General features: G+C 45.4%; 2 protein-coding genes across 4 annotated transcripts in view; one reads left to right on the top strand and one right to left on the bottom strand.

The window, feature by feature from the left end:
- Positions 1-5,911, top strand: part of MAPDA (N6-Methyl-AMP deaminase) — a 23,814-nt gene extending 17,903 nt beyond the window's left edge. For all 3 annotated transcript variants that reach the window (XM_075532182.1, XM_075532184.1, XM_075532183.1), the window contains 4 exons: positions 1,663-1,743; positions 3,210-3,348; positions 4,414-4,514; positions 4,981-5,911. In XM_075532182.1, coding sequence (XP_075388297.1) covers positions 1,663-1,743; positions 3,210-3,348; positions 4,414-4,514; positions 4,981-5,175 — 516 coding nt within the window. In that variant the 3' untranslated portion in view covers positions 5,176-5,911. The remainder of the gene's footprint in view (positions 1-1,662; positions 1,744-3,209; positions 3,349-4,413; positions 4,515-4,980) is intronic.
- Positions 5,846-25,031, bottom strand: ZSCAN29 (zinc finger and SCAN domain containing 29). The gene is made up of 5 exons (XM_075532180.1): positions 24,167-25,031; positions 23,661-24,078; positions 23,029-23,233; positions 15,849-16,322; positions 5,846-10,401 (listed from the first exon to the last, which is right to left on the bottom strand). Exons 2-5 carry the CDS (start codon positions 23,973-23,975, stop codon positions 9,542-9,544), a joined length of 1,854 nt encoding a protein of 617 aa, XP_075388295.1. The 5' UTR covers positions 23,976-24,078; positions 24,167-25,031; the 3' UTR covers positions 5,846-9,541.
- Between the last annotated feature and the right edge of the window lie 57 nt (positions 25,032-25,088).

Raw genomic sequence — 25,088 nt, forward strand, 5'->3', positions numbered from 1 at the left:
GTGCAGATGAAGCCCTATCCTGCCCTGGATAAGCAGGCTGTCTAGAGCAGCTATTTTTAACATGGGCTCTGAGAGAAAATTAAGCCCCCTTTGGGAGGGAAAAAAACGTGTGTGTGTGTGTGTGTGTGTGTGTGTGTGTGTGTGTGTGTGTCCACAGAGAAAGGCAAAACAGATTTGCGTGCCTAGTTCCTCCGTTTGTCTAACGATACTACACAGCTAATGCCATTCTACATGGACAGGAGAGAAGTCAACTCATCCTGTACAGTGAATGACTTACGGCATCACGGCTTAATGATCTTGTAGAGCCCTTGTTGGGATGGGCTGCCCTAGAGCTTCAGCTGAAAGCGGTGGGTTCCCAGTGTGGTGCCATTGACACTTGGGGGCAGGGACCTCTGTGTATTGTTTAGCAGCATCCTGGCCTTTTACCCACTGGCTGCCAGTAGCACGCTCCTATTCAAACTCACACCCACTGCCACCTTGTCCCATCACACTCATAGGGACCCTCTACAACCAGGGAGCACTGCCCCTGAGCTTTGCTGATACTGTAACTCTTGATGGGCCTAGGAAGCCCCATCTTCCTTCCTTGGGGAGCCTGGTGGTTTCAAACTGCTGACCTTGAGGATCATAGCCCAACTTGTAGCCACTGCGTCTCCAGGGCTTCCCCCAGATGTCCCTAGACATTGTCAGATGCCCTGTGGCGTCCGATAGGGATGGGGCAGAATCTCCGAAGCCACTGGTGTGCTGAGTGCTCTGACATGAAGTCTTAGGATGCTGTCTAATTGGACGATTCTACGCTCCGTCTCATTTGATAAAATCTTTCCTTACTGACCTGGAGGGCTTGGGAAACAGGTGAGTTCTCCAGGGTGATGTCAGGGCAGGTATCTGGGTGAAGGTGGAAAATATGGAAACCTTCATGTCTTAAGAAAATTTTACTGAGTGTAATGATAAAGCCTATAGAAAATGTGTAGCTTTACTAATTAGTGCAGGTTTATGTAAAACCTCCATTTCCCCACCTTTCCCTGCAGTGGAGATGAGCTAGCTGGAAACGGGGCTGGACGTCAGGACTCTTGGGTTCCAGCCCTGGCTAGATCGAAATTTGTTTTCATCTCTGGTTTTTGTCAGTTGGATCACGTCACTTAGTTTTTCTAGGCCATGTTTCTTTATAAAAGGGATATAATATAGCTAGATTTCCTTCCAGAACAAAGGATGTGTGACTGCCATGTCTAGCTTAAGCACTTTGAGTGGTACTGTTGGGTGGGCATTGGACCGCGAACGCCAGAGTGGTGGTTCAAACCCACCGGCTGCACTGTGGGAGAAAGATGAGGCTGTCTGCTCCCATAGCTCGTGACAGCCTTGGAATCCCTGCGTAGGGTCACCGTGAGTGAGAGTCGACTCAATAGCAGGAGGTTTGGTTTGGGTCTAGTGTATCTAGTTTAGCTGATTGGCTTCAGTGACACTGGATGAAGGCAAGAATTGTGCTGACTTTGTATTATTCCCTTAAGTGTCTAGAACATTCTTAGTGGTTCATAAACATTTTAATAAATGTAAAAATTAGTCAATATGCCGTTTTTTCTGTCATTCTTTTATCCCTTTGTTAACTGGAAGAGTACTCAGTTCCTTAGATGGTTTGGAATTCTCCTCATTTCAACTTTTATCTTCAAGGCAGGACAAGCAAAAGATTTCTTGGAACCTCTTTTGGAAGCTAAAAAGGCAGGTCTGAAGTTGGCATTGCATCTTTCAGAGGTAAATAATATTATCTTAGTATAGAGGGAGCAAGTTACAATGGGAATAATATTGTTTTAAAGTAACTAAAATCAAGCCTAGCTTTAAAAATCATTTTAAAGGGGAGAAAGTAGAAATACCTGTAATGTAAATTAAAACCTTAAGGCATGGCTTGCTCTGTAGTCTCTAGATGCCTGGATCTTTGCCACCAGCCTTGTCACGGGCAAGCTGACCCCAGAGGGACATCAGTTCATCTCACATGTCCTCATAGTGGAAGGGACCTGAATGCATCACATGCAGTGGCAAAAACGGAAGTGCCTCAGCCTTGTTGGCACTTAGTGGGGTTTAGCAGGTGCTCCTGGCCTCTCTTTGGCCCCCCAGCTCTTCCACCGTGGGCACAGGCACACAGAATGTGCAGATAGAGGCTGGTGAATAATCAGTTTCTGAAGCACATTCTTGTGAGGCAAAAAAGGACCTCTATCTCATTTTTCCTATTTTACAGATGGATTTACTTCCTACTTCAGTTTCACCTCTTTGTTTAGTGTTAATATTTATTGTACTTACTTCATGGGATTATTGTAAATATTAAATGGTGTGATTGATAACAAAGGAATTAAAGTATGATTTAAAGATAAAGAAAAAAATGGGAATTTCTTGCCACTGTTTGTTTTTCATGATCTGAAGGCAGAGGGGTTCAATTCCAGGCCAGTAACCTGGTAGCAGAACTTAAAAACTCTACAGCTCATGTTTCCACACTCTGTTCCTAACATCTTGTAGCTGATGCCTGATGGAGACCATGGGCTGATCTGTGGACAGTATGTTCCTGTGATCTCTGCTCTCTGTGCACTGGATCAGAACTTGCTCATCTTTTGAGATACGTACTTTAGTTTCTGTTGCTTCTCCTGTGGGACTTAAAGTGAGACTTTATGTACAAAGGTAGAGAGTAGATCCTGAGTCTGGAATTAATACTGCCATGGAAATGAATCTAGAAGATTATTAGGGAATGAATGAGAAGGTAAAAAGTGAAGAAGGAAGCTGGGAAGGCCTAAGTACATAAACTCAGAAGTGACTTCTTCGAGCAGTGGTTCTCCACCTTCCAAATGCCGCGTCCCTTTCATACAGTTCCTCAGGTTGTGGTGACCCCCCCCAACCATAAAATCATTTTCATTTCTACTTCATAACTGCAATTTTGCTACTGTTAATGAATCATAATGTAAATATCTGATGTGCAGGATGTATTTTCATTGTTATTAATTGAACCTAATTAAACAAAGCATAGTGATTAATCACATAATAATATGTAATACATTGTGAAATATTTATGTGTTTTCTGATGGTCCTAGACGACCCCTGTAAAAGGGTCGTTCAACCCCCAAAGGGGTCGCGACCCACAGGTCGAGAACCACTGTCTTAGAGGAACAGCATACTGACCAATAGAGAAAATAATGTTTCATTGACCCTCCTCCTCACTTTTTTTTCCTTTGGAGATTCCAAACCAAAACAAAGAAACACAGATGCTCCTGGATCTGCTTCCTCACAGAATCGGGCATGGGACATTTCTTAACTCCTCTGAGGGAGGGTCCCAGGATCTGGTGGACTTCGTGAGGCTGCACAGGATCCCCCTGGGTAAGGCTCAGTGCTCCAGCTTCCTAACACCTGAGGTTGAAACCCAGAAGTAGAGAGAACTGTACTAAAAATCAAGTCTCAACCAGCAAATAAAGGCTATGTGGTGTGTGTGCTGAGCCTCATGTAGGAAACAGAACATTACTCTGAAGGTTCTTTCACCTGAGCGTCCCAAGTATTCTAGAATGCCCTTGTTCAACTAGACAACTGTTTAGCCCAGATAATCGTGTTTGCTTTGAGCATCGTGCTCGTAGAAAGGATTATCTGTGTGAGTTTATAGGGTCAACAGTTAATGTCAAGCATGGGTGAAACTGTAAGAGGCAGAGAGCCTAAATGAAGGATGCTGAAACAATACAGGGAGAGAGTGAGCCGTGGTATGAAGTATGTAACCACTATGACAGTATTCACATTCATGTGGAAATGTGAATGGATGTGTTGGCTGTATGTATTGCCACCTGTCAAAGTAATTCCCTGCTTTCTCAATGCTGACTGAATGACATATCACATTCCACATTCTGCTCCGCTTTGGTGAAGGAGCAGCAAAGGTGATGTTAAACTCACTGCCTGGTGCAATTGACTGCCATACATTGTGGCCTTTCTTTCCTGTGCAACTCCACTACAGGTTTTCACATGTTAAAAAAAGTCCAAGTCTGGATCAGCCCTGGAAACGACTGCCCTAAAATATTTTTTAAACCTTAAACCCAAAATACCCCGATGTCTTTTTAAAACCAGCCAGGAGCCTGGCTTTACTAGTAAAGAAAGTCTCTCGTGGGCGTGGTGCTTTTCTGCAGTCTACCTGAGATCACATTGAAAATCAAAAGACAGGAACCTTCCGGGGCCATGAGTAGATGTGTCACTCGGAGAGACGGCTGGGAAAAGCAGGGTCAGGATAGCTGTTCAACTTGAAGAATGTCATCAGTGTCATTGATTTTGTAGGAAAAATGATTTTATAAAGTACTGAACTGCAAAGTACCACATTTTGGAAAGATTTTGTATGCATCTATTTGGTGAACCTGGGATGAGTTCTTATACCTGGTTTTTAACAAGAAGCTTTCTCCTGTCCTTTAGAACTCTGTCTGACCTCCAATATCAAGAGCCAGACAGTCCCATCGTATGACCAGCATCATTTTGGATTTTGGTACAGCATCGCCCATCCTTCTGTGATCTGTGTAAGTTGTGTTTTTTTGTGTGTGTGCGTGTGAAATATTTTGGGTCTCTTTAGTCGTTAAGTTGCTTGACACCAGATGCCCACTACCTAGTGGCTTCTGCGTCCCTCAGGGGACATGTTTATTTAGAGGGATGAGAGGGTGTTGGGGTAGAAGCTGCAAAGGGCCAGGCTGATATTGGTGCTCCAGGAAAAGGTCCAGGACAGTCCCTGAGGGGACATAAAACCACACGGAACTGGCATCCTGCTTCATTCGATGTGTGCTGATCCTAAGCATGGATACTTTAATAAAAGCCCTGGGTGGTTACAGACAACAACCCAGCTCTGGTTTTTGTTTTGTTCAGTAAACGCAAGACTGTGTAAACTTTTGGGCATATGCCAAATAGGGAAACGGGTTCTAAGCAACAGCAACAAATAGCAATCTTACAACAGTTTTTGTTCATTTGAAAACCTCTTGCTTATCTTGGCAGACTGATGACAAGGGTGTTTTTGCAACACACCTTTCTCAAGAGTACCAGCTAGCAGCGGAAACGTTTAACTTGACCCAGTCTCAAGTGTGGGATCTGTCTTATGAAGCTATTGACTACATCTTTGCTCCAGACAGTACCAGATCTGACCTAAGGAAGAAGTGGAATCATCTGAAGCCCCAGGTGTTTCATTTTTAAGCTATAACAAGGTGAACTACCTTCTGGTTACCTCTTGCAACAAGATCGTCCCACAGTATCCCCTTTGATGTATAAATAGCCAGAATGCTTGAGGTTCTGAGGTCTTACATGGCTTATCTCTGTTTCCTACTGAAGGGATCTGCTGGGAAGCTCCATTCCCACCGGTACATTCGTTTTGCTTTGTTTTTATTTTTTTCAAGGAAACACCATTCCACTTGTAGATTCTTTTTTTTAAAATTCCATAGCTTCTCCCCATTAGCTATCACAGAACTTCAGGGAGCTCAAAGTAGCTTCTTACTAGGAAAGATTTTGCGATCACTAGTGGATATTATTAAATAATACGAAGGGGGCTAACAGATTGCTGTCCAGCCCTCTAGCTTGTGACAGCAGCTCCACTTACTGTGCCGACTTGAATCAGACTCCCTTCCCTGGCCACACCTGTGCCGGAATCCTGCTAGACCGTGACTCCAGGCCACACTGCACACTGTATGGAGGTGACTGTCCAGCAGTCAGGATCAGTGCGGGACTGGAGTCATTGCTTCAGTTTAGGAGTAAATTGTGTGAGTATTCAGAAGACGTGGATATTTTGCCACCACTAAAAATGTAGAATAAAGCAATGACATGAAAATGTTCTTTATAATACATACATTTTTTAAAAATGTTTATGTAATGTTATGGTATTATTTTTATTTAATTTATACAGGTCAGTAAAAAAGTATTACTACAAAATCATGGAAACCTTTATTAAACCAAAGCATCACAATGTGAAGCTGCTGTTTCTCAGCACATCCTGTATCTAGGTCTATGCCCTTCTGAAGGCAGTGGTGCCTTCTTCCCGAACCTTCCCGAGGGATTAGGCGCCCTTTGACCTACACCACCTCAAACGGCAATTGGGCATCCTCTAAGGACTCAGTTTGGGTTCCTTTTTGATCCTGAATTTGGGGAACAACAGAGTCTGAAAAAGCAGTATCAGGGCTGCAGGGTGGTTGGTATAAGGTTTCCCAACACAGTTCACCTCAGACAGCCCTGGTTACTCTCCCAGAACAGGCAAGCGTGTTGTCATGGTGACTAAAACATTTCTCTGTGCAGCTTTCCTGGTCTTTTTCTCACCAGTGCAGATTTCCGTTTTCTTTAAACATCTTCCCACTACGCCCTAATCAAAATCAGCCCTTTGAGATCCTAAGAGAGTCACTGTGCTCTCTGAGATGACTTCCCTGATGTGAATTGAACTGGCCCAGTAGATTGTTTTGTAAGCCACCGAGCAGGCCTATCTTGTGAAGACACATCAGTGAGACAGACAAGTATGTTAAGAAGAACTTGTCTGCAGATACCCATGGATTTCAGAGGCATAATTTAAATACGACTTGTTGGGGAAATGCCCATCTATGAACTGGAATTCTAGAACAATACGTTTTCGCTCACCCTTGTAAATCCTTTCAGAGTTGGCTGTGTATTTTTTACTCATATATCTGGTGGTGCAATAGTTAAACCAGGTCAGCGGTCAGAACCGCAGTATGGCCTAGGAAACCCTTCTATCTGTCCTATAAGGTCGACAGATGAGGCAAGACAGGTCTGATTGATGGGTTCCACAACAACTCTAGCAGAGTAGACTTGGCTCTTTCTCAAGAGGAATCTTGAAGATCGTATTACCTCTTGCTTCTTCCATCCTCAAGAAGAGCAGGTTGGACAGCAAAGAAAGGTTAGTTGTGATCAGCTGCGTTTTCCCGTGGGGAGTTTGCCTTCACCAATTCCTTTGGGACATTCTCTTTCATCTGGAAGTTGGAGGACTAGTCCTTGGCCCTTTAAATAAGACTCGCTTTTCATGCTTAGCTTTTACAGGTCCTTGTAAATGGTGGATTTAGACACAAATGCATGAAAGGATTTTCCCCCCTAAGTTTTCTGGGTGCCATTCTTCCTTTTCCTCGTACATAAAGATTCATATTCGAGTTACCTCACTCACATAGGGAGCCAAAAGAAGCAAGTAAAGGTTTATCTTTACCTATCAACATAGTCTTAATTTGTTAAAAAAAAAAAACACCTGAAGGAACCCCAGACTTTACACATCATTTTTATTAGTGATATCCCTGAGAGGCAGATTAATGTATAAATGATCTTCTACTTTATCTACTTTATATAAAAGAAAATTGAGGCAGGTTGACATAAGATTCACACCCCTCCAGTGCTTTCTTCACCAATCTGTATAAAGATATGCTAAATAGGGTGTGTGTGTGTGTGTGTGTGTGTGTGTGTGTGTGTGAGACATTACAGCACATTTCCTAAACCATCCCAGATTCTGAGCCAGTGCTTCATGGTGTTTCTTGTACCTTCCATCTGATAAAACACAATTGTGATACTGTCTTCTCTTATGTGCTCATAAATTAAAAAAAAAAAAAGTTAGCTGCCTCCAACACCAGAACCCTAACGGATCTCTGATTGAATATAGTCTTAACTGCAGAGTACGATTCCCAACCCCTCCCAGTCCTCAGTCCAGCTATAGAAGTCCCATTTAATATCAGACAGCTCCTTATCCCAGAGTTGAGCCATCTGCCCTCGTCACCTGTCCATCTTCAAAACAGTGTCTGAATTTTGTCTCCCCTAGGGGCTGGTCCTTTAAAACAGCGCGTTCCCCCCGTGCCAGCTAGCTGTTTCCTGAACAAGAAAGATAGCACAGCCCTAGTCGTAAAGGCACTCGCACTCGTGTTTCAGTTCAGACGGTCGGCTTGTTGCACAGCCACGTCATACCACTGAGCTTTGGGGCTGCCCCGGCTTTTCCTAACTTTGTTTGCCATCTATCCTTGCCCCTCTAGCTATAAAAAATGTTACTCCCTAGTGCTCCTATTTCTCACCCACTCAGCACTCAATTTTGCAACTAGTTTTGGAAAGTTCATCCCACCCTAATTTAGCCAGCTACTTTCCCTCCTTTGAACAAGAGACTACCTCCCAAACATTTCTGATAGAAAATTCAAATGCATTGCACTTTAACATTATTCATGGTGTCACTGCCTAACTTTCTACATTTCTCTACAAGTTTTTTTAACTATGTACGTGCATTTAATTATTTGTCCATGTCAGTGTGATTGGGTCTAAACTGTAAGGACAAGGACAGGGTCTGTTTAATGTGTGCTGTACATAACAGGTTGCATCGTACTACTACTGACATACAGGCACGTTAATACTTCTTGATGGACCCCTGATGGCACAGTGAGTTCTGTGGTGGACTAACTGCACTGTCAGCAGTTCAAGACTACCCTTGCTCCTAGGGAGAAAGATGCGTCTTTCCTCTACCGAAGAGTTATCGTCTAAAAAGAAACAAAGAGTTAAGGTCTACTTGATTATTAAGAGCAGTAATTAACACTTGTATTTAAAAGCTTTTGAAAACCTGTCTAGTTGAGTGTGTTTGACAAACTGGCAGCTCCACAGACCAAAGGGATCTCTCCTGTCATTAAGGTAAGGATTGTGGGTCCTAAGTGGTCTGTTTCCCTAATACACGTGGATGTGCCAGTGGCTTCTGCTCATTGTAGGTTAAGACTGATCGCCTACAGGATGCATAATTAGGTGGAGCATGTGGGTTATGGAAAATTCCTTATTGGCCGCTTGAAATTTCTCTCACATCCAGCTGGCTTGCTCTCTGGGCTTCTGAGCAGATGAAAATTCAGATGTGAGGGGGCAGAAAGAAAATCCAATTAGATGCTATAAGTGCATTGCTCTTCTATTCTAAACTTTCTAGAACTTGGTAGAGGGGAAGGGAGAAGAAACTTAAATCAAGGTTCATGCCTCGCTATTTAGATAGGGTTTACGTTGTTTTACCACATATAACACCTTGACAAATCATTTATAGGGCAGGACCAAAGACAGTAAACTCTCCTGTAAGGTAAATGAAAGTTATGTGTGATAAATACGTCATTCTGAACTAAGCGTACATGTGCAGAAAGAGTAACTGGTTTAGCACTTCCGCTACTGTCTCACAGAGGAGCTAGACTCACGTATGAGAGAAGTCTGACAGCTTCTCCCTGAGATGCTTCGGGGGTGGGTTTAACATCCAGTCCGAAGTGTTGCTGAGTAACAGGATGGGGATGGAAGGATGCACATGAAACCCACGGGGCCCAGCACTACCTCCGATCTACCTACAGAAGCAACACAGGCACTAGAGGGGAAAGGTCACCTGTCCGTCCAGGTGCGGGCAGAGCGGGATGACCGTGTTGGAGACTTGGCTTTAGATCCAGGAGAAAGAGGAGGAGCCGTGGCACAGACCCTAAAGAGCATTTCCTGCACTCGTTGGGCACAGACCAGGAGAGGGAGCTCACTGTTGGAAGACTTCCCAGACATTTTTGGAGGTTCCTGCCTTTCTAGACCCGTGGGGGCTTACTCAGGCGCTGACTGACAGAAGCTTCTCTCGGGTGTGGATTTCTCGGTGCTTATTGAGGGCAGAGCTCTTGCTGAAACACTTGCCACAGTGAGGACACCCATAGGGCTTCTCTCCTGTGTGCGTTCTGTGATGTGCGCGTAGGTCAGAACTCTTACTGAACCCCTTCCCACAGTCGGGACACACGTGGGGTCTCTCGCCTGTGTGGATCCTCCGGTGGGCACTGAAATGCGAGCTGTTGGTGAAGCTTCTCCCGCACGCCTCACACTGATAGGGCTTTTCTCCTGTGTGGGTCCTCTGGTGAATTATAAGGCTCGAGCTCTGATTGAAGCTTTTCCCACACTCCCCACACTGGTACGGTTTCTCTCCTGTGTGGATTCTTCTATGCGTGATAAAATTTGAACTGTCTCGGAAACTCTTCCCACAGTCCAGGCATTTATAAGGTTTCTCACCCGTGTGGATCCTCCGGTGTCTAATGAGCCGTGCACTGCGGCTGAAGCTTTTCCCACAGTCGGTACACTGATACGGGTTTTCCATTTGGTGAGATGGCTGATGCACGAGGTGGGAGTTTGGACCAAAACTTTTGCCATATTTGAGATATTTAGCATGTCTCTCTTCCAGGTACGGTTTCTGATGATGTAAGACTCTCCCTAAGCTCCTCACGGGGAGGGTGGGTTTTTCTCGTCTCTCCGCTGGCGACCTGTCCCACTGTCTTCCTGATCCACATTCACTGTCACCGCCTTTCCTCTGATGACGCCGAGGGAGTTTCCTTTCCGACCTTGCAAGCAGTGTCCTGTGCAGCTGCACTTCCTCAGAAATGTCCCGATTCTCATTCTCCTCATTCTTCAGTCCAGCCTCGAAACCTAATATGAGAGGAGGATTTAAAAGTTAACACTTTCCTTAATGGTATGTGCCTGGCCAAAGTAAACATGGGAAAAGCAAATGCTGCAATTAGATGATTAAAGATAAAAACTAGGGAGATCTAGAACCAAGAAATATTTAGTATATTAAAATTCCAGTATTTTAAATTTTTTCAAATGCTGTATTTTCATCTTTTCTATTTGAGGAATCCTGGGTGCATAGTGGGTTATATGTTGGGATGCTCACTGCAAGGTCAGCAGTTCAAAGCCACCAGCTGCTCCAAGAGAGAAAGTTAAGGCTGTCTACTCTCATAAATATTTACAGTCTTGGACCCCGCCGGGGCAGTTCTGCCCTGTCCTATGAGTTGGGATTGACTCGATGGCAGTGAGTATGGAGTGACCGGCCCAGAGACACCTTTAAAAAGTTACTAAATAGAATGCCTGAGCATTAGACTAGGCATTTTGGAACGTCTGTTTTTCCTAGGATAAAGAAAAGTATTTCACAGAAACTTCCTATCAGTTTCTCTCTTAGGCCTTTTGTTCTTTTAAAATGTTGGGGGGTACCATTTTTATTCCCAACATATGTTAGAATTTTAGAATTTCCTAAATGTAGAAATTTCCCAAGAATTTTCCTGGGCATCCTTTCTTGTTCCCTAAAGGCAGAAACTAGAATAAACTCATTCCCGTCAAGTTGATTCCAACTCTTCAGTGACTCTATAGGACTGGAGTAACACTGCTCCTGAGTTTTCACGACTAATTTTTTTTTTTAACAATTTATTGGGGCTCCAACAGACTGGACTGGAAAACGCTCATAAGGGACAGCAAACGATCCCTGAACTAACTACAAGCTTTTCTCTTGTGAACTGTTTTGTTCTATTCTTTGTCAGTGGTTTGTTTTTGTTGTTTTGTTGTCTGATTGTATACTGTTGCTTTGTTTTCTTCTGTCTAGTTTTCGTGCATGTTAGTGACTCCACAGGTCTGTCTGAATAGGACAGGCTGGATGAACTATCTGGAGGAAAAACAACGGGACCGACAGACAGTTCTGGGGGGACTTGGGGTGGGGGGGTAGGGGGGGTAAGGAAGTGGTGTTAACAAACCCAGGGACAAGGGAAAAACATGGGACCCCAAATGGTAGAGAAGGGGGAGTGGCAGGCCTGGTGGGAAATGATCAAGGGTAAGGTTGCTTAGAGAAGAGGTATACTCTAGCCCAGGTGGCGATGAAGCATAGTAGTAGGGCAGGAGGAAGGTCAAGGGAGATGGAGGAAAGAGCTAGGAGTCAAAGGGCATTCATGGAGGTCTAGACAAAGACATGTACATGCAAATATATATAGGAGGATGGGGAAATAGATCTATGTGTCTATATTTATAGGTCAAGTATTAAGGTGGCGGAAAGACCTTGGGCCTCTACTCAAACACTCCCTCAGTGCATGAATATCTTCTTTTATTAAATTGGAACTCTATGATGCTCACTCTCCCGACACAACGGCTGGAGCCAAAGTGGGTGAACAAGTAAATGTGGTGAAGAAAGCTGATGGTGCCCGGCTATCAAAAGAGATAGTGACTGGGGTCTTAAAGGCTTGAAGATAAACAAGCGGCCATCTAGCTCAGAAGCAACAAAGTCCACATGGAAGAACACACCAGCCTATGTGATCGAGTGGTCCCGAAGGGATCAGTTACCAGGCATCAAAGAACAAAAAATCATATTATTGACTGCACACCTCCATGATAGGATCGCTGAAGACAAATGGGTGCATAAGCAAATGTGGTGAACAAAGCTGATGGTGCCCGGCTATCAAAAGAGATAGTGTCTGGGGTCTTAAAGGCTTGAAGGTGAACAAGCGGCCATCTAGCTCAGAAGCAAATAAGCCCACATGGAAGAAGCACACCGGCCAGTGCGATCACGAGGTGCCCAAGGGACCAGGTATAAGGCATCATGCAAAAAAAAAAAAAAAGATATAAGTGTGTGTATGTATGTGTATATATGTAAATATGTATGTGTATATATGTATATATATATCATATTAAATGAAGGGGGAAGTGCAGAGTGGAGACCCAAGGCCCAAGTGTCGACCAATGGAGATCCCCTCATAGAGGGGTTTAGGAGAGGAGATGGGTTAATTAGGGTGTGAGGTAGTATCGATGAAGTACACAGCTTTCCCCCAGATCCTGGATGCTTCCTCCCCCCAACTACCATGATCCGAATTCTACCTTGCAGGGCTGGATAGGACAGAGGCTGTACACTGGTGCATATGAGGGTTGGAGGTACAAGGAATCCAGGGTGGATGATACCTTCAGGACCAAGGGTGTGAGGGATGATGCTGGGAGAGTGGAGGGTGAGTGGGTTGGAAAGGGGGAACTGATTACAAGAATCCACATGTGACCTCTTCCCTGGGAGAGGGACAGCAGAGAAGGGGGGAAGGGAGACTCCGGATAGGGCAAGATATGACAAAATAACGATGTATAAATTACCAAGGGCATATGAGGGAGGGGGGAATGGGGAGGGACGGGGGCAAAAAAAAAGAGGACCTGATGCAAGGGGCTTAAGTGGAGAGCAAATGCCTTGAGAATGATTGGGGCAGGAAATGTATGGATGTGCTTTATACAATTGATGTATGTATATGTATGGATTGTGGTAAGAGTTGTATGAGTCCCTAACAAAATGTAAAAGAAGAAAAGAGAAAAAAATGATTAGGGCAAAGACTGTACAGATGTGCTTTATACAATTGATGTATGTATATGTATGAACTGTGAAAAGAATTCTATGAGCCCCAATAAATTGTTAAAATTTAAAAAAAAACAATTTATTGGGGCTCATACAATTCTTATCACAGTTCATACATATACATACATCAATTGTATAAAGCACATCTGTACAGTCTTTGCCCTAATCATTTTTTTCTCCTCTTTTCTTTTTTTACATTTTATTAGGGACTCATACAACTCTTATCACAATCCATACATATTCATACATCAATTGTATAAAGCACATCCATACATTCCCTGCCCCAATCATTCTCAAGGCATTTGCTCTCCACTTAAGCCCCTCGCATCAGGTCCTCTTTGACTAATTTTTTTTAACTAAAAAAAGATGAAAAAAAAAAGATGAAGTAAAAAACCTCATCTTTCTCCCTCAGAGGGACGGTGGCTTTGAACTACTGACTCTGTAGCTGGCAGCCCAACAGGTAACCCACTGCTCCATCAGGGGAGTTGCAGTTATTTATATGCTTCTGATAGCAACCCCAAAAATCTCTGAAATAATCTAAGCAGAAGACTCATACCTCCCTAATGAAGAGCTTCTTCAATTGTGGTTTGTGAGGGTCATGTAACCAAAGGTGTGTGTGTTGGGGCGGGGGCGGGATCTGGCGACGATAAAAGATCCTGGCAGTGCAAGCACCAGAGCTTATTTCCTAAAGCCAACTCAACACAGCTGAGGTGTTTCCGGCAGTGCTGGCCCGGGGGGCATCTCACAACTGCACTGCAGCCTTGGTTCTAAAGCTACAACATGCACCCCCCCCCCCCCAAATAAAATCTCCAGAGTTAGATGTTGTACTTCACAATACTATCAAAGCCATTCACATTACTAGAGGCCATGTTTGATGTGTATACTTATTTTATACAGACCCGGGGTCCTGTAAAATTCTCTGTTGAAAGGGGTCACGAGTGGAAAAGGTGTCAGCAGCCCTGAGTATGAGTCAGACTTGACTCGATAGCCGTGGATGAGAACAGTGGAAATGAGAGTAAGTGAATGAAGCTTCACATCAGGGCGACATCCAGACTGGAGACTGCATGAGGCGTTCCATTACTTTATGATTTGCAAGATTAAATGAAATTTCAGAGCTTTAAACACGACAGAGCTTCCAAAAGTTCATGGTAAAATGAGTTAACGGTAATATAACTTTCCCTTGAAATTCTTGAAATGCCTCCATGTGAACATGTGTGTTGTGACTGCCAGAAGAGTATTCCGCAGTTCCCACAGCTATAAGCCATTTTTCGGTGGCCCACTCCATAGCCCCTAGAGCTGATGCTCCAGAGGATCACGTTTCAAACATGCTGACCTAAAGGGGAGAGGGGGGGAGTGTACGGGAAATAGCACTGTTACTATTGAAGACCTACTATGTACTCCCACCAGTTGGCAATGTGTTGCACTGTGGTTGCTTGCATGTTTCTAGGATGCTGAAAGCTATGCGAGCAGAGTCTCAAACACCAGCAGGATTGCACGTGGTGGGGAGATCTCAGTGGAACTTCCAGACTAGGAGGAAAGCTTTTGGGAGCCTTCATTAACTGATGTGGGGGCATGAACGCAAAATGAGTAGAAACAGCGGTAAACAGCCATTGGTAAGTTAGTGAGGGTGAGAAAGACTCAGACGGACTAAGAGTGGTTTTAACCATGGGCTCCAACACGACAACAGTTGTGAGGATGACACCAGACCGGGCGCCTTCCCTTCTGTTGTGCCCCCTGGGAGTCACCCTGTGCTGGGCCCTCCCCACATCACTTCATTTACGTCAGCCCTAGGAGAGGGAAGCAAGTCAAAACGGGCTAGGTAACTTGCTGCAAATGACTCAGCTCATAAATTCAAACATGAGAAATACCATATGATTCCAAAATAAACTGCCTGCCTACAATGAGGGATTCCATAGGGAAATTTTCTTTTTTTATACCATAACTAAGAAAGGGTCAATGCCCTTAGAAGTCTCAGCCTTTTGTTCAAGTGGCTCAAGAAAGGAATTCACAAGTTGTCACGTATGTGAATAAAGCAGGCACACAACCGGCATACAAACGGAAACTGGAAGCAAGGGCAGATGACAATGAACTTCAAATTCCTTTCACTATGGGTACAGCATATGCCACTTGGGAAATGTTCGCTTTTTTATTCCCTGTGGGGTACACAAGGAGCCTGGGTGGTTCAGCGGTTCAGTGCCCAGCACCTACCTGGAAAGCTTCATCCCACAGGGGAGAGAGGACAGGCAGTCTGCTCCCATGAAGTGTACAGCCTTGAAAATCCCTGGAGCAGTTCTACTCTGAGTTTTGCTAAGTAGATTGGCTGGAAACATGACAGCTCACACATAGGATGACAACAAGTTACAAGATGTGTAATCATCTCTAACTGATCCTGGAGACAAGTCACAAGAATGTTTTCTTTCCCCTCACTGAACTGCTGTAAGAAGGACCAAACCCAAACTCAGTGCCAGAGTTGATGCCGACTCACATTGACTGTTGGACAGGGCAGAACTGCCCCTGTAAGTTGGTTTTGAACTGCTGACCTTGTGGATCATAGCCCAGTGTGTAACCATTATTCCACCAGGGCATAGGGAAAAGAGAAAGTGATGACAAGAAGAATGCATGAGCACTGGATTACAGAGGCCAGTAATCTGGACCTCAAATGTGACAGCTAGTCCCTCAACCTCACCGCCTCCTCTGCTACTCAGACTTTGAAAAGGGAGTTTCTTACCACTGGGACTCTGGAATAACACTGGCGCACGGGTGAGGACTGCCCCCGGGGGTATCTCCAGATCCTCGTCATCACCATCAGAATCATCTTCTTCTATGGTCTCTTCTGCCTCTTCATCCTGCTTCGCAGTCTCCGCCTCACCGGTCCCTTGGGTCGGGCAAGAAGCCATCTCCTCTTCCAGGCCAGTACTGGGCAGGGCAGCGACCTGTGCACTCACCAAAGCATCCATCTCTTCAAAGAAGGGGCAGGTCTCTGTGGGTTGGCCATTCTTGACTTTTCGATAGCTCGTCTGTAAACTTTTAAACTTGGTCCGACACTGCTCAGGTGTCCTGAGGAAGCCGTGTGTCCATAACCGCTCAGCCACAGCTCCATACAACTGGCTGTTGCGATGACAGTTCCGAAGGGCTTCGTAAAACTGGGTCTCACTAAGGATTGCGAGGTACGTCTTGGTCTCTTCGTAGCCCCAGTGGACACCTGCCACCAGAGAAGAAACACTTCAGCATCACTTAACCCAGAACTTTAGCCTCAAGTCCCTCAGGCCTAGCATTTGTTTATAATAATAATGATAAATTAAAAAGACCCCTAGATAGAAAGATAAATCATTCCTGGTTTCAAAACCTAGTCCTGGGGGAGTACTGGTTATGTGTTGGGCTGATAACTAGAAGGTTAGCAGTTCAAAACCACCAGCCATTCCATGGCAAAAAGATGAGGCTTTGTGTACTCCCATAAAGAGTTAAGTTTCAGAAAACCTCGAGGGCAGTTCTGTCCTGTCCTATGGGATCGCTTTGAGTAGGTATCGACTCAATGGCAGTGAATGAGACACACACCATAGAATGTTCTATTTCCAGATACCCTATAGCAATTTCACAAAGACCTCCGTTTCTATATTGAGAAACCACTGCACCTGGTCACTGAAGCATCACTAAGCTCACTGAGGCAACTGCACAGAATGCATTTTGTTATCCTTCACTGGTTTTTCTGGAGTTCTAATCCTAACTAGAAAATAACTAGTCAAGGGCAGAAGAGCTGTACTCAGTCACCATCGGCCACAAAAGATAGTCCTAACTTCTCTGCCCATTCTTTTGCTACTAGCCTTCCTTCCTATAGGGCCACTAGAAGTCAGAATTGATGGCAGCGAGGTTGGCTTTTCCCGTTTGCATCCTAGACATTCCGTTTCCCAAAAATAGCCCCAAGCCTCAAGACACTGTCTCTTTCAGAATCACACTGCCGCTGGATCCTTAGTATGGCCCTTCTTAACTTGTCACAGTCTCAAAAGTCCCGCAGTGGCCAAGAACCTGAAGGACACGGGAGAAGGACATTGTAGCTATATACCTTGCCTGTAGGGGAAGCAAAGAGACCGCTAGCTCCTGGACTGAACACATACTTGGGCTGCAGATCCCCACCCTTGGGCAATGCTTTCAAGATAATGAGTATCTGCTTCCTGCAGGGACCAAGGTCAAAGGAAAAGGAGCTTCAGGATTCTTCCAACTGAAAGCCAGTTGGAGGTTAGACTCCTCCCATTATCCTCCACTCACTGAGAAAAGAGAATGGAGAAAAATTGGAAGAAAGAAAGAACAGTGGGAAAAATATTTTAAAAGAACAAAGATAATATTGATATAGCTCCTCCACTTTTTGACTGTCCTGTTACCCAACATTTTGCATTTATAGCGATAGTAACTCTAGCTGACATTAACAACACGCGACCAATGCCAGGTTAAGTAAGAGTAGCTCTGGCGGTGATGGCTACATTGTGTGCCAGCTTGACTGAGGCGTGGTCTTCAGTGGCTGGGCACGGACATGATGTAGCGATTAGGTAATGATATGGTAATGTTCCCTTTTCAAATATGCTCGTTTTCACATGAAGGCCTAGTCTTTGAAACCGATCCACGTTGACAAATAAGAGCTGTAATAGACGCCGGTGGCAGTGGTTAAGTATTGAGCTACTAAAGGAAAAGTTGTCAATCTGAACCCACTAGCTGCTCTGTGGAAGGAAGACGTGGCTGTCTGCTTCTTTAAAGATCCCCATGCGGCAGTTCGACTTGGTGCTACACTATGCAACAAATTTGGTTCTTCCCTGCCCCTGAATTTCTTCCTCTGTTCCATGTTTGTAAGCAAATAAAAGACATGAACAAGCAGACGGCAAGAATGTAACTAAAGAAGTATAATATATATAATAAAAAGCAGACGAAAAGGTCTCTGTTCACAATAGAATTGCAACTTTAGAAATGTCCTATCTGAGGGGGGGTGGGGTGGGATGAGCTGATACCAAGGGCTCATGTAGAAAGCAAATGTTTTGAGAATGATGATGGCAACAAATGTACAAATGTGCTTGACACAATGGATAGATTGTGGTAAAAGTTGTACGAACCCCCAATAAAATGATTTTTTAAATAATTATAAAATTAACTTAAAAAAAAATGAAATATAGTCCTATCACCATCCACTGTTTAGAGAAAAGTCTAACTTTAAGTGAAGTAACTGTCCAAGGTCACCGAGCTAGCTAATAGTGAAAATTAGAATCAAAGCCTCTGGACTCAGTAAACTGGATAAACAAAATGTGGTACAGCCAGACAGCGGAAGAATATTTAGCTGTAAAAAGAAATGAAAATACAAGTTGCAACTAGGATGAACCTGGAAAACACTATGCCAGAGAAAAGCCCGCATGATATGACCACGTTCTTAGGAAAGCTAAGAGAAGGAAAAACTATAGAAATACAAATAGATTCATGGTTGTTCACGGCAGAGTGGGAGTCCTTGAGCAGTGCAAACAGTTGAAGCGCTCGGCTGCTGCACCGTTGGAAAAACAAGGTGATCTACTGGAAAAGTCTGCCGGCGACATAGGTGCGGGGCACGGTTGTACCCCGCGTGGTTTACCAGGAGTCATCGTAATTCAACACCAGCTAGTGAGGGCTGGGTGGGAAGGGGGGAGCAGGGAGCTAAACGGGCTTGCTAAAAGGGTTTCTTTTTGAGATGATGAAACTATAATAAAATTGACAGGTGATGGGTACACACACTGAAAATATTCTAGAAACGACTGGATTTATGTACTTTAAATGGATGAATTGTATTATATGTGAATTATATTCCAATAAAGTTTTTTTAAAGCCTCCTGATTCATACATCAATGTTCTTTACATAACACTAGTTGCACAAATTGTATTAATAGGCGACACATAAAAAATCATTCCATAGGCAAATGGTATTTCAAAACAAAATGCTAAAGAAGCAGTCCTACTACAGACTAAAGCTGTCAGAATGTCCATGTTGATTATGAATAGTCAAATTTATGTTTCCCAAACTCACTCACGGAGCTCTGGTTTCGTGAACCTGCAGGTCTAGTGCTGCTTGGACTGATCTGGGGAGGTGAGAGAGAAAATATCTACAGCACCAAGGCCTTGTGAGTGCTAGCGCTGTAAACTAATACACCTGCGGCTCTTACCAACTACTGCATTACTGACTTCACGTTTATAACCGTAAAATTATCTATATCTATTTATAGCTCCAGAAACTTTTGGACATTAACAGGCAGCACCAAGCCTGTCGGCCCTGTTCTGGGTTCCCAATCCCTAGGCGGCCTGTGGCCTCACAGCGCAGGATCACGATAAAGGAGGATGGAGAGAAGAAAGGCATCAGAGAGGGTTGAGAAGAAACGTGTGCTAGCTTCGTGACATTCCAAGTGAGCAGAACTGGGCTGAAGTCCCCAACAGGCACGGGGGAAGGCCCAGCCTCCGGGACTCAGAAGCCCAGAGGGCAGAGCAGGCTCTGGGATCTTGAATGCTGGGTCTGTAGGGGTGGAAGTGGAGCCCTGCAGGCAGCTTTGCGAGGGACGCTTGACCCTGCACAGGAGGAAGGTGAAGTGGTTAAGCTGTGGGCCCTGCAGTGACACCGCCCGGCCTTCTCCAAGCCTCCGCTGCATAGAGCAATGATCCATAACTGGAATCCTCACGGTGATGAACACATCGGTAGATCTTAGTTGTTGTTATATCCTATGTTCTAAATTTGAAAAGAATGGATGGTGTGAAAACTGAAAAAAATCCTGCATTTTCACATAACAACCTGGTCTTTGAAAGCTAAGCATGTCATTAAGTGAGGAGAGGGTGGATAGTGACAAGCTCTCCTCAGTGAGCCTGCAATCATCTTACAAGCAGGAAAAAATGTTTTTAAATGTTTCTTTCAAAATTCTAAAGTTATTCCCTACCACCTCACTGCTTTCCCATGAAAGAGTTGTGACACACAGCGAATTTAGAAGTGCCTTTCTGAGACAAGTCTTATCTCACATATCTAATCCCCAAACCAAAAAGAAAAGCCTCTTAGCACTTAGACTTCGGAACAGGACTGGTGCAGACGGGCTGTCCAAGCCCTGGCGGGGAGGGACCTCCTCCTCGTCAGACCCCTCAGCCATGTCCTTTCCTTCTTCACCATCAGGCTGCCAGCCTGATCATCCGGCTCATCGGTCTCAGCATCACTGCCCACTAGGCTAGTGAGAGAGGCTGCCTCTTCCACACCATCATCCAGCAGGGCAATGACCTGGGCACTCAACAGGGCTTCCAAGTTGTCAAAGAAGGGACAAGTATCAAGTGGGTGGCCACTCTTGACTAATCTCTTAGTTCTACACCGTGCCCAGGTCTGGAGGAAGCCAAGCTCCCGGAGCCGCTCAGCCCCTGCCCCATACACTTAAGCTTATGTCTATGACAATTTCAGAGTGCTTCATAAAACTCAGGCTGACTAAGAATTGTTAGGAGGATCTGGTCTCTTCACAGCCCCATACACACCCACTACCTTCCCATCCTCCAAGCTCGGTGATCCTGTTCTATCCCGCTGCTTCTCTCTCTTCTGGATGGGGACACTTCTGCAGGCACTGTTGGTCTCTGGGGCGGCTGCCTCCCCGCAGAGCTGGGATCCATGGGTTTCCTTGCTCCAGCCTGCAGACCACACCAGACTTAAGAAATTGGAATCTTGCAGGGAAGCAAACAAAGGACACCATAGTTTGGACTGATCATTAAGAAAAAAATCTCTTGGGTTTAGTCCTGCCTTTTTTAATCCAAGAGGATTATTAGAAATGTATCTCAGGATTGTTTTCAGAAGTTCAATGAGTTGAAAGGAAATACCAGAAACTGTTACTAAAGAGAAATATTAAATTAAAAAAAAAGAGAGAGAGAGAACTATTTCTTTCTTTTTTTTTTCCGAGCAGAGTGATGAGAGAAAAAGGTTTGATTGTGTGACCGGAGTAGATCATTCTGTTCCAACTGGTTCTCTAACTCTTCTGATCACTTCTAGGCAGGAACTGCTGGGGAAGGTTCCCTCTTGAGAACTGACCAGTGATAATACAAGAAGAGGTCTTTGTCTTCAGCCCCCTATCCATTTCCTTCACATTTAGCCAGTTGACAAGTTCTTCCCTCAGTAAACTCTCCCTGCGGCCTCCCATTCCAGTCGAGCTTCCTCATCCCGCAAATACGGCCAAACGCAGCAGTCACTCCCTAATTCCAGGCTCTTGCTTTCTCAGGGAACATGCTACACTGCTGCCAGGACAGTGTGTATCACTGGGTAGCACACATGGGGACATTGCAGGTTCGGTTCCAGACCACCACAATAAAGTGAGTAACATGAGATTTTTGTTTTTCCAATGCATGTCAGGGTTACACTACACTGTCATCTGTTAAGTGTGTAACAGCATTATGAAAAAGTCTGAACTTTTCAGATTATAAAAAATGTGAGAATCATGAAGTGAGCATGTTGTTGGAAAAAAGGTGCTGATAGACCTGCATGACCTAGGGTTGAGAACTCTTACAAACCTTCATTTTATTTTAAAAGAGAGGAAAGGAGTACCTGTGAAGCACAATAAAGTGCAATAAAACGTGGGATCCCTATATTCTCAAAACAGCTCCCATCATACCCTTCTCTGCTCAAACCTTAAACAACTCTAACGCTAGCCTTACCTAATCCATACTGCCCTGCAGTTTTCAATACTAGAATTCTCCATTCATATCCGACTGTTTTCTCTAAAGCACAGCTACATTTTTATTTACAGCTTTGTGCTTTCTCTTTAATGCTCTTCCCCAGTCCAAATTTAATTCATCCTTCAAGAAGCCATATCTGTCAATGCCCCTGAGACCCTACACCAGCCCTCCCCTCTCCCTCACCAAGCCCCTACAGTCCTCACACAATCCAGCAACAAGTCACTGTCTGATATTGTTCCAAATGAGGGGACTTCAAAAAGGCATGGAAAGATGGAATTAAAACATAAGGGTATTTTAAATGAACTTTTGGAAACCCCCTTTAGTTCCATTTAGCACAGATGTATCGTATGCACTTGTTTGCTCAATCCCACTGTAAGCTCAGGTGCCCTGCAAGCTGTGCAGCACATGGCAGGTGTTCAGAAACCACCCATGGATTGAATTCCGCAAGTTTGGGGATGGGCCTCCAGGATTGGATCTGGTGGACTAAGTGAAGACCATTTCCAAACTAGCTTAGAAGGCTAACATCTTGGATGATAAGATCAGAATTCCAAACAAGCTCAACAAGTTACAGAAATGATCAAAGAGAACAAAATCATATAGAATGGAGTTCCACAGAATGCAAAGAAGAAAAACAAGTTCTACACAATCAAGTACAAGCAGCAGCAGCTAGAGACAAAGGCAACAAGGAAACGGGTAAAAGTTCTGGGAATCAACAGGGCAACAAAAATGATCAAACAACTGCACGCTGGATTACAAGGAGCGAAATGTCTACTCTGCCTTTAACCTACCAAGCCTCACTATCTATGTGTTAGTTCTCTATAATTCATATTGCAGAAGTTTGGAAAACTTAGGTCTGAAGAATGGGGCTGGTGGGGAAAAGCTCAAAAATGAAACATAAGCTTCCTTTGGGGAAGGAAATGACTAAAAGGGAGGACAATTAGCTTTCAAATATAAGTAAGAATTTCTATATAGAGCATTTCCAATGATTATTACACCAAGAGCAAATCAAATCACTGCAAGTTCTAAGATTAGGAAGCCATCCTTAATGGACTCATCAAAAGTAAAAATAGTGAAATACTTATTGTAGGCAGAGAACTAAACGACATGTCTTCAGAAGGTTCCCAACAACTGCCTATTGCACAATCTTCTACTGGTCCCTGAGATCCCACCCTGCTTCCCGATTCAGAATGGCACCTGTCTGCCCACATGAATCTACTCCTCACCGCTCCTTTGAAAAGGTCTGAGCTTCTCCTTTGGGGTCATCTGCTCCTGTGGTCCCAGGTCTGGGCTTCTTGCCCTCTCTTTCTCTGGAATACCCCTGGACTGGGGTTCCACTGACTCCTGCGGAATACTTAATAACTCCTGTGATGATTTCGGGGGTGTCATCTTCTCCGAGCGCACTTCCTGCCCCTTCACAGAGACTGTGACCTAGAAACAACCCCCATTAATTGTCACTGCAAAATCAATGTGGGGGGGAGGGCATTCCCAGAGGAGATTGATTAATAACCCAAAAGAGATCATCATCCTGGCTGGAGGTGTAAGGGTCGGGTGCTATAACAAACAATCACATTACTGTTCATTTAGTGTAGCTGAAACCCCAGAAGGAAAAGAGCAAACCCAACTGCAGGCTCAAAAAATGCCCCCTTCCTTCCTGATTAGGAAATTAAGAATAACTCCTTTCAGCAGAGGAAGCAACAATATGCCCAGGCAGCATCACCAGACATGCTCTCTCTGAAACAGTTACCTGCCCCAGGATCAGAAGCATCAAGGGAGAATGTACCTCCTCTTTAATCCTGCTTAGACCTTCACCTGGCCTTCCTCCCTTGCCCATTTCTCTATCCCCCACCTTTCTCACCGAACGTCCAGATCTTCCAGGTTCTCTTTCTAAATCTTCCACCAGAGCCACCGCCTCCTCTCCACTTTCCGGGCGCTGTTCCTCTACCCAATTCTGGATCTCTCCAGGTAAGACAGCCAGGAACTGTTCTAGCACCAACAATTCTACCATCTGCTCCTTGGTGTGCACCTCTGGCCTTAGCCAGCGGCAGCAAAGTTCCCAGAGTTGGCTGAAAGCCTCCCGGGGCCCAGCCACCTCTTGGTAATGGAATCTCCTGAAGCGCTGTCGGAAGGGCTCCGAGTCAGCGCCATCCCCTCTGAGAGTGGGTCTGGCCATCCTTCACAGCTGGAAGCAGCTTCCCTCCACTTAAGGACCTATCTTCCCATGTCCTTGGGGAATCACCAGCAGATGAAGCTCTCTCTGAAAGAGGAGTTGCTTCCTAGGGCAGAGAGAGATGGCACTATCAGAATTTATAGATCTAAAGTCTTGACTTCCCATACACTCCAAGTGGCCATCCGAGGTAGTACCATCTTCCGGGCAGCAAGTCTGTCAGCAGAAGCTGCGTTTCTGGGCGACTTCCAGGGCAGCCCTAAGGAGCAGCAGAGGATAAAGCACTGTCTGCTCCTATCCCACCTCCCCCAAATCCGAGCGCAGGTAGCTCTCACGACCAAAGCCACTCAAGTGAGTTTGAACCGTACGGGAGGCCACGAGTTCGAGAGGAGCTAAAGACAAGTCACCATCCTGCTGAAGGTAACAGAAAGCCTCTGTCCAGCGGGTCGCGGTTGATTTCTCCCCAAGTCCCTCAAGTTCTTCTCGAGGCCCAGGCGGGCCGCCCCGCCCACTCGGACTCTACAACCAATACCCAGCCCAGACAAAAATCAATGACTAAATGGAGGGTCCAGCAAGGACTGGAGAGCAACTGAAGGGAAACTATGCGCCTCGGGCGCGGTCGGCTTCAGTCCCTGAAACGAGGGCCAGGTGGGCTTGGGGAGAGTCACACCGAGCTGGTAGAAAGGGAGGTGGAGGGGACAGTGGCGATGGGTCGCCTGAGGACGGCTCCGAGTGCGGTGGGGTTTGGTGGCGCAAGGCTCCGCTCCAGGAGCGGCGGGGAAGGGGTGCCGGCCTCTTTGTCTTCGCTCCCTTCAGCCGGGTCACTCTCCAAGTCGCGGACCAGGGCCCATCAGAAACCTGCGACCAGGCTTAGGCGCCTGCGATCCCCTCCGGGCACACCGCTGGGGGCGTCTCCTCCTCACACAGTCCCTCAGCCCGATGGCATCCCTGCCCCCGGGCCAACCTCACCCGGATCGCGCCCAGCCCCACCAGCCCCAGCTCGCCAGCCTCCCAGCCTGGCTCCCAAACCGGAAGTCCGAGCGGGCGACTCCGGGCACGGAGCGCGCATGCGCAGGAGCCGCTGTCCCGCGGCGGTCTCCCTCGGAGCCCCGGCGGGAG

This window comes from Tenrec ecaudatus, chromosome 14 (assembly GCF_050624435.1).
Source record: "Tenrec ecaudatus isolate mTenEca1 chromosome 14, mTenEca1.hap1, whole genome shotgun sequence".
Classification (NCBI taxonomy): domain Eukaryota; kingdom Metazoa; phylum Chordata; class Mammalia; order Afrosoricida; family Tenrecidae; genus Tenrec; species Tenrec ecaudatus.

Excerpts from the sequence above, each read along its gene's own strand:
- ZSCAN29 (XM_075532180.1), bottom strand. The coding sequence starts at position 23,975 with ATGGCCAGACCCACTCTCAGAGGGGATGGCGCTGACTCGGAGCCCTTC. Across the intron at positions 23,234-23,660 it reads CTGGAAGATCTGGACGTTCG|GTCACAGTCTCTGTGAAGGG; the intron begins GTGAGAAAGGTG and ends GGTTGTTTCTAG. Across the intron at positions 16,323-23,028 it reads CAGACCTTTTCAAAGGAGCG|GTGTCCACTGGGGCTACGAA; the intron begins GTGAGGAGTAGA and ends CTCTGGTGGCAG.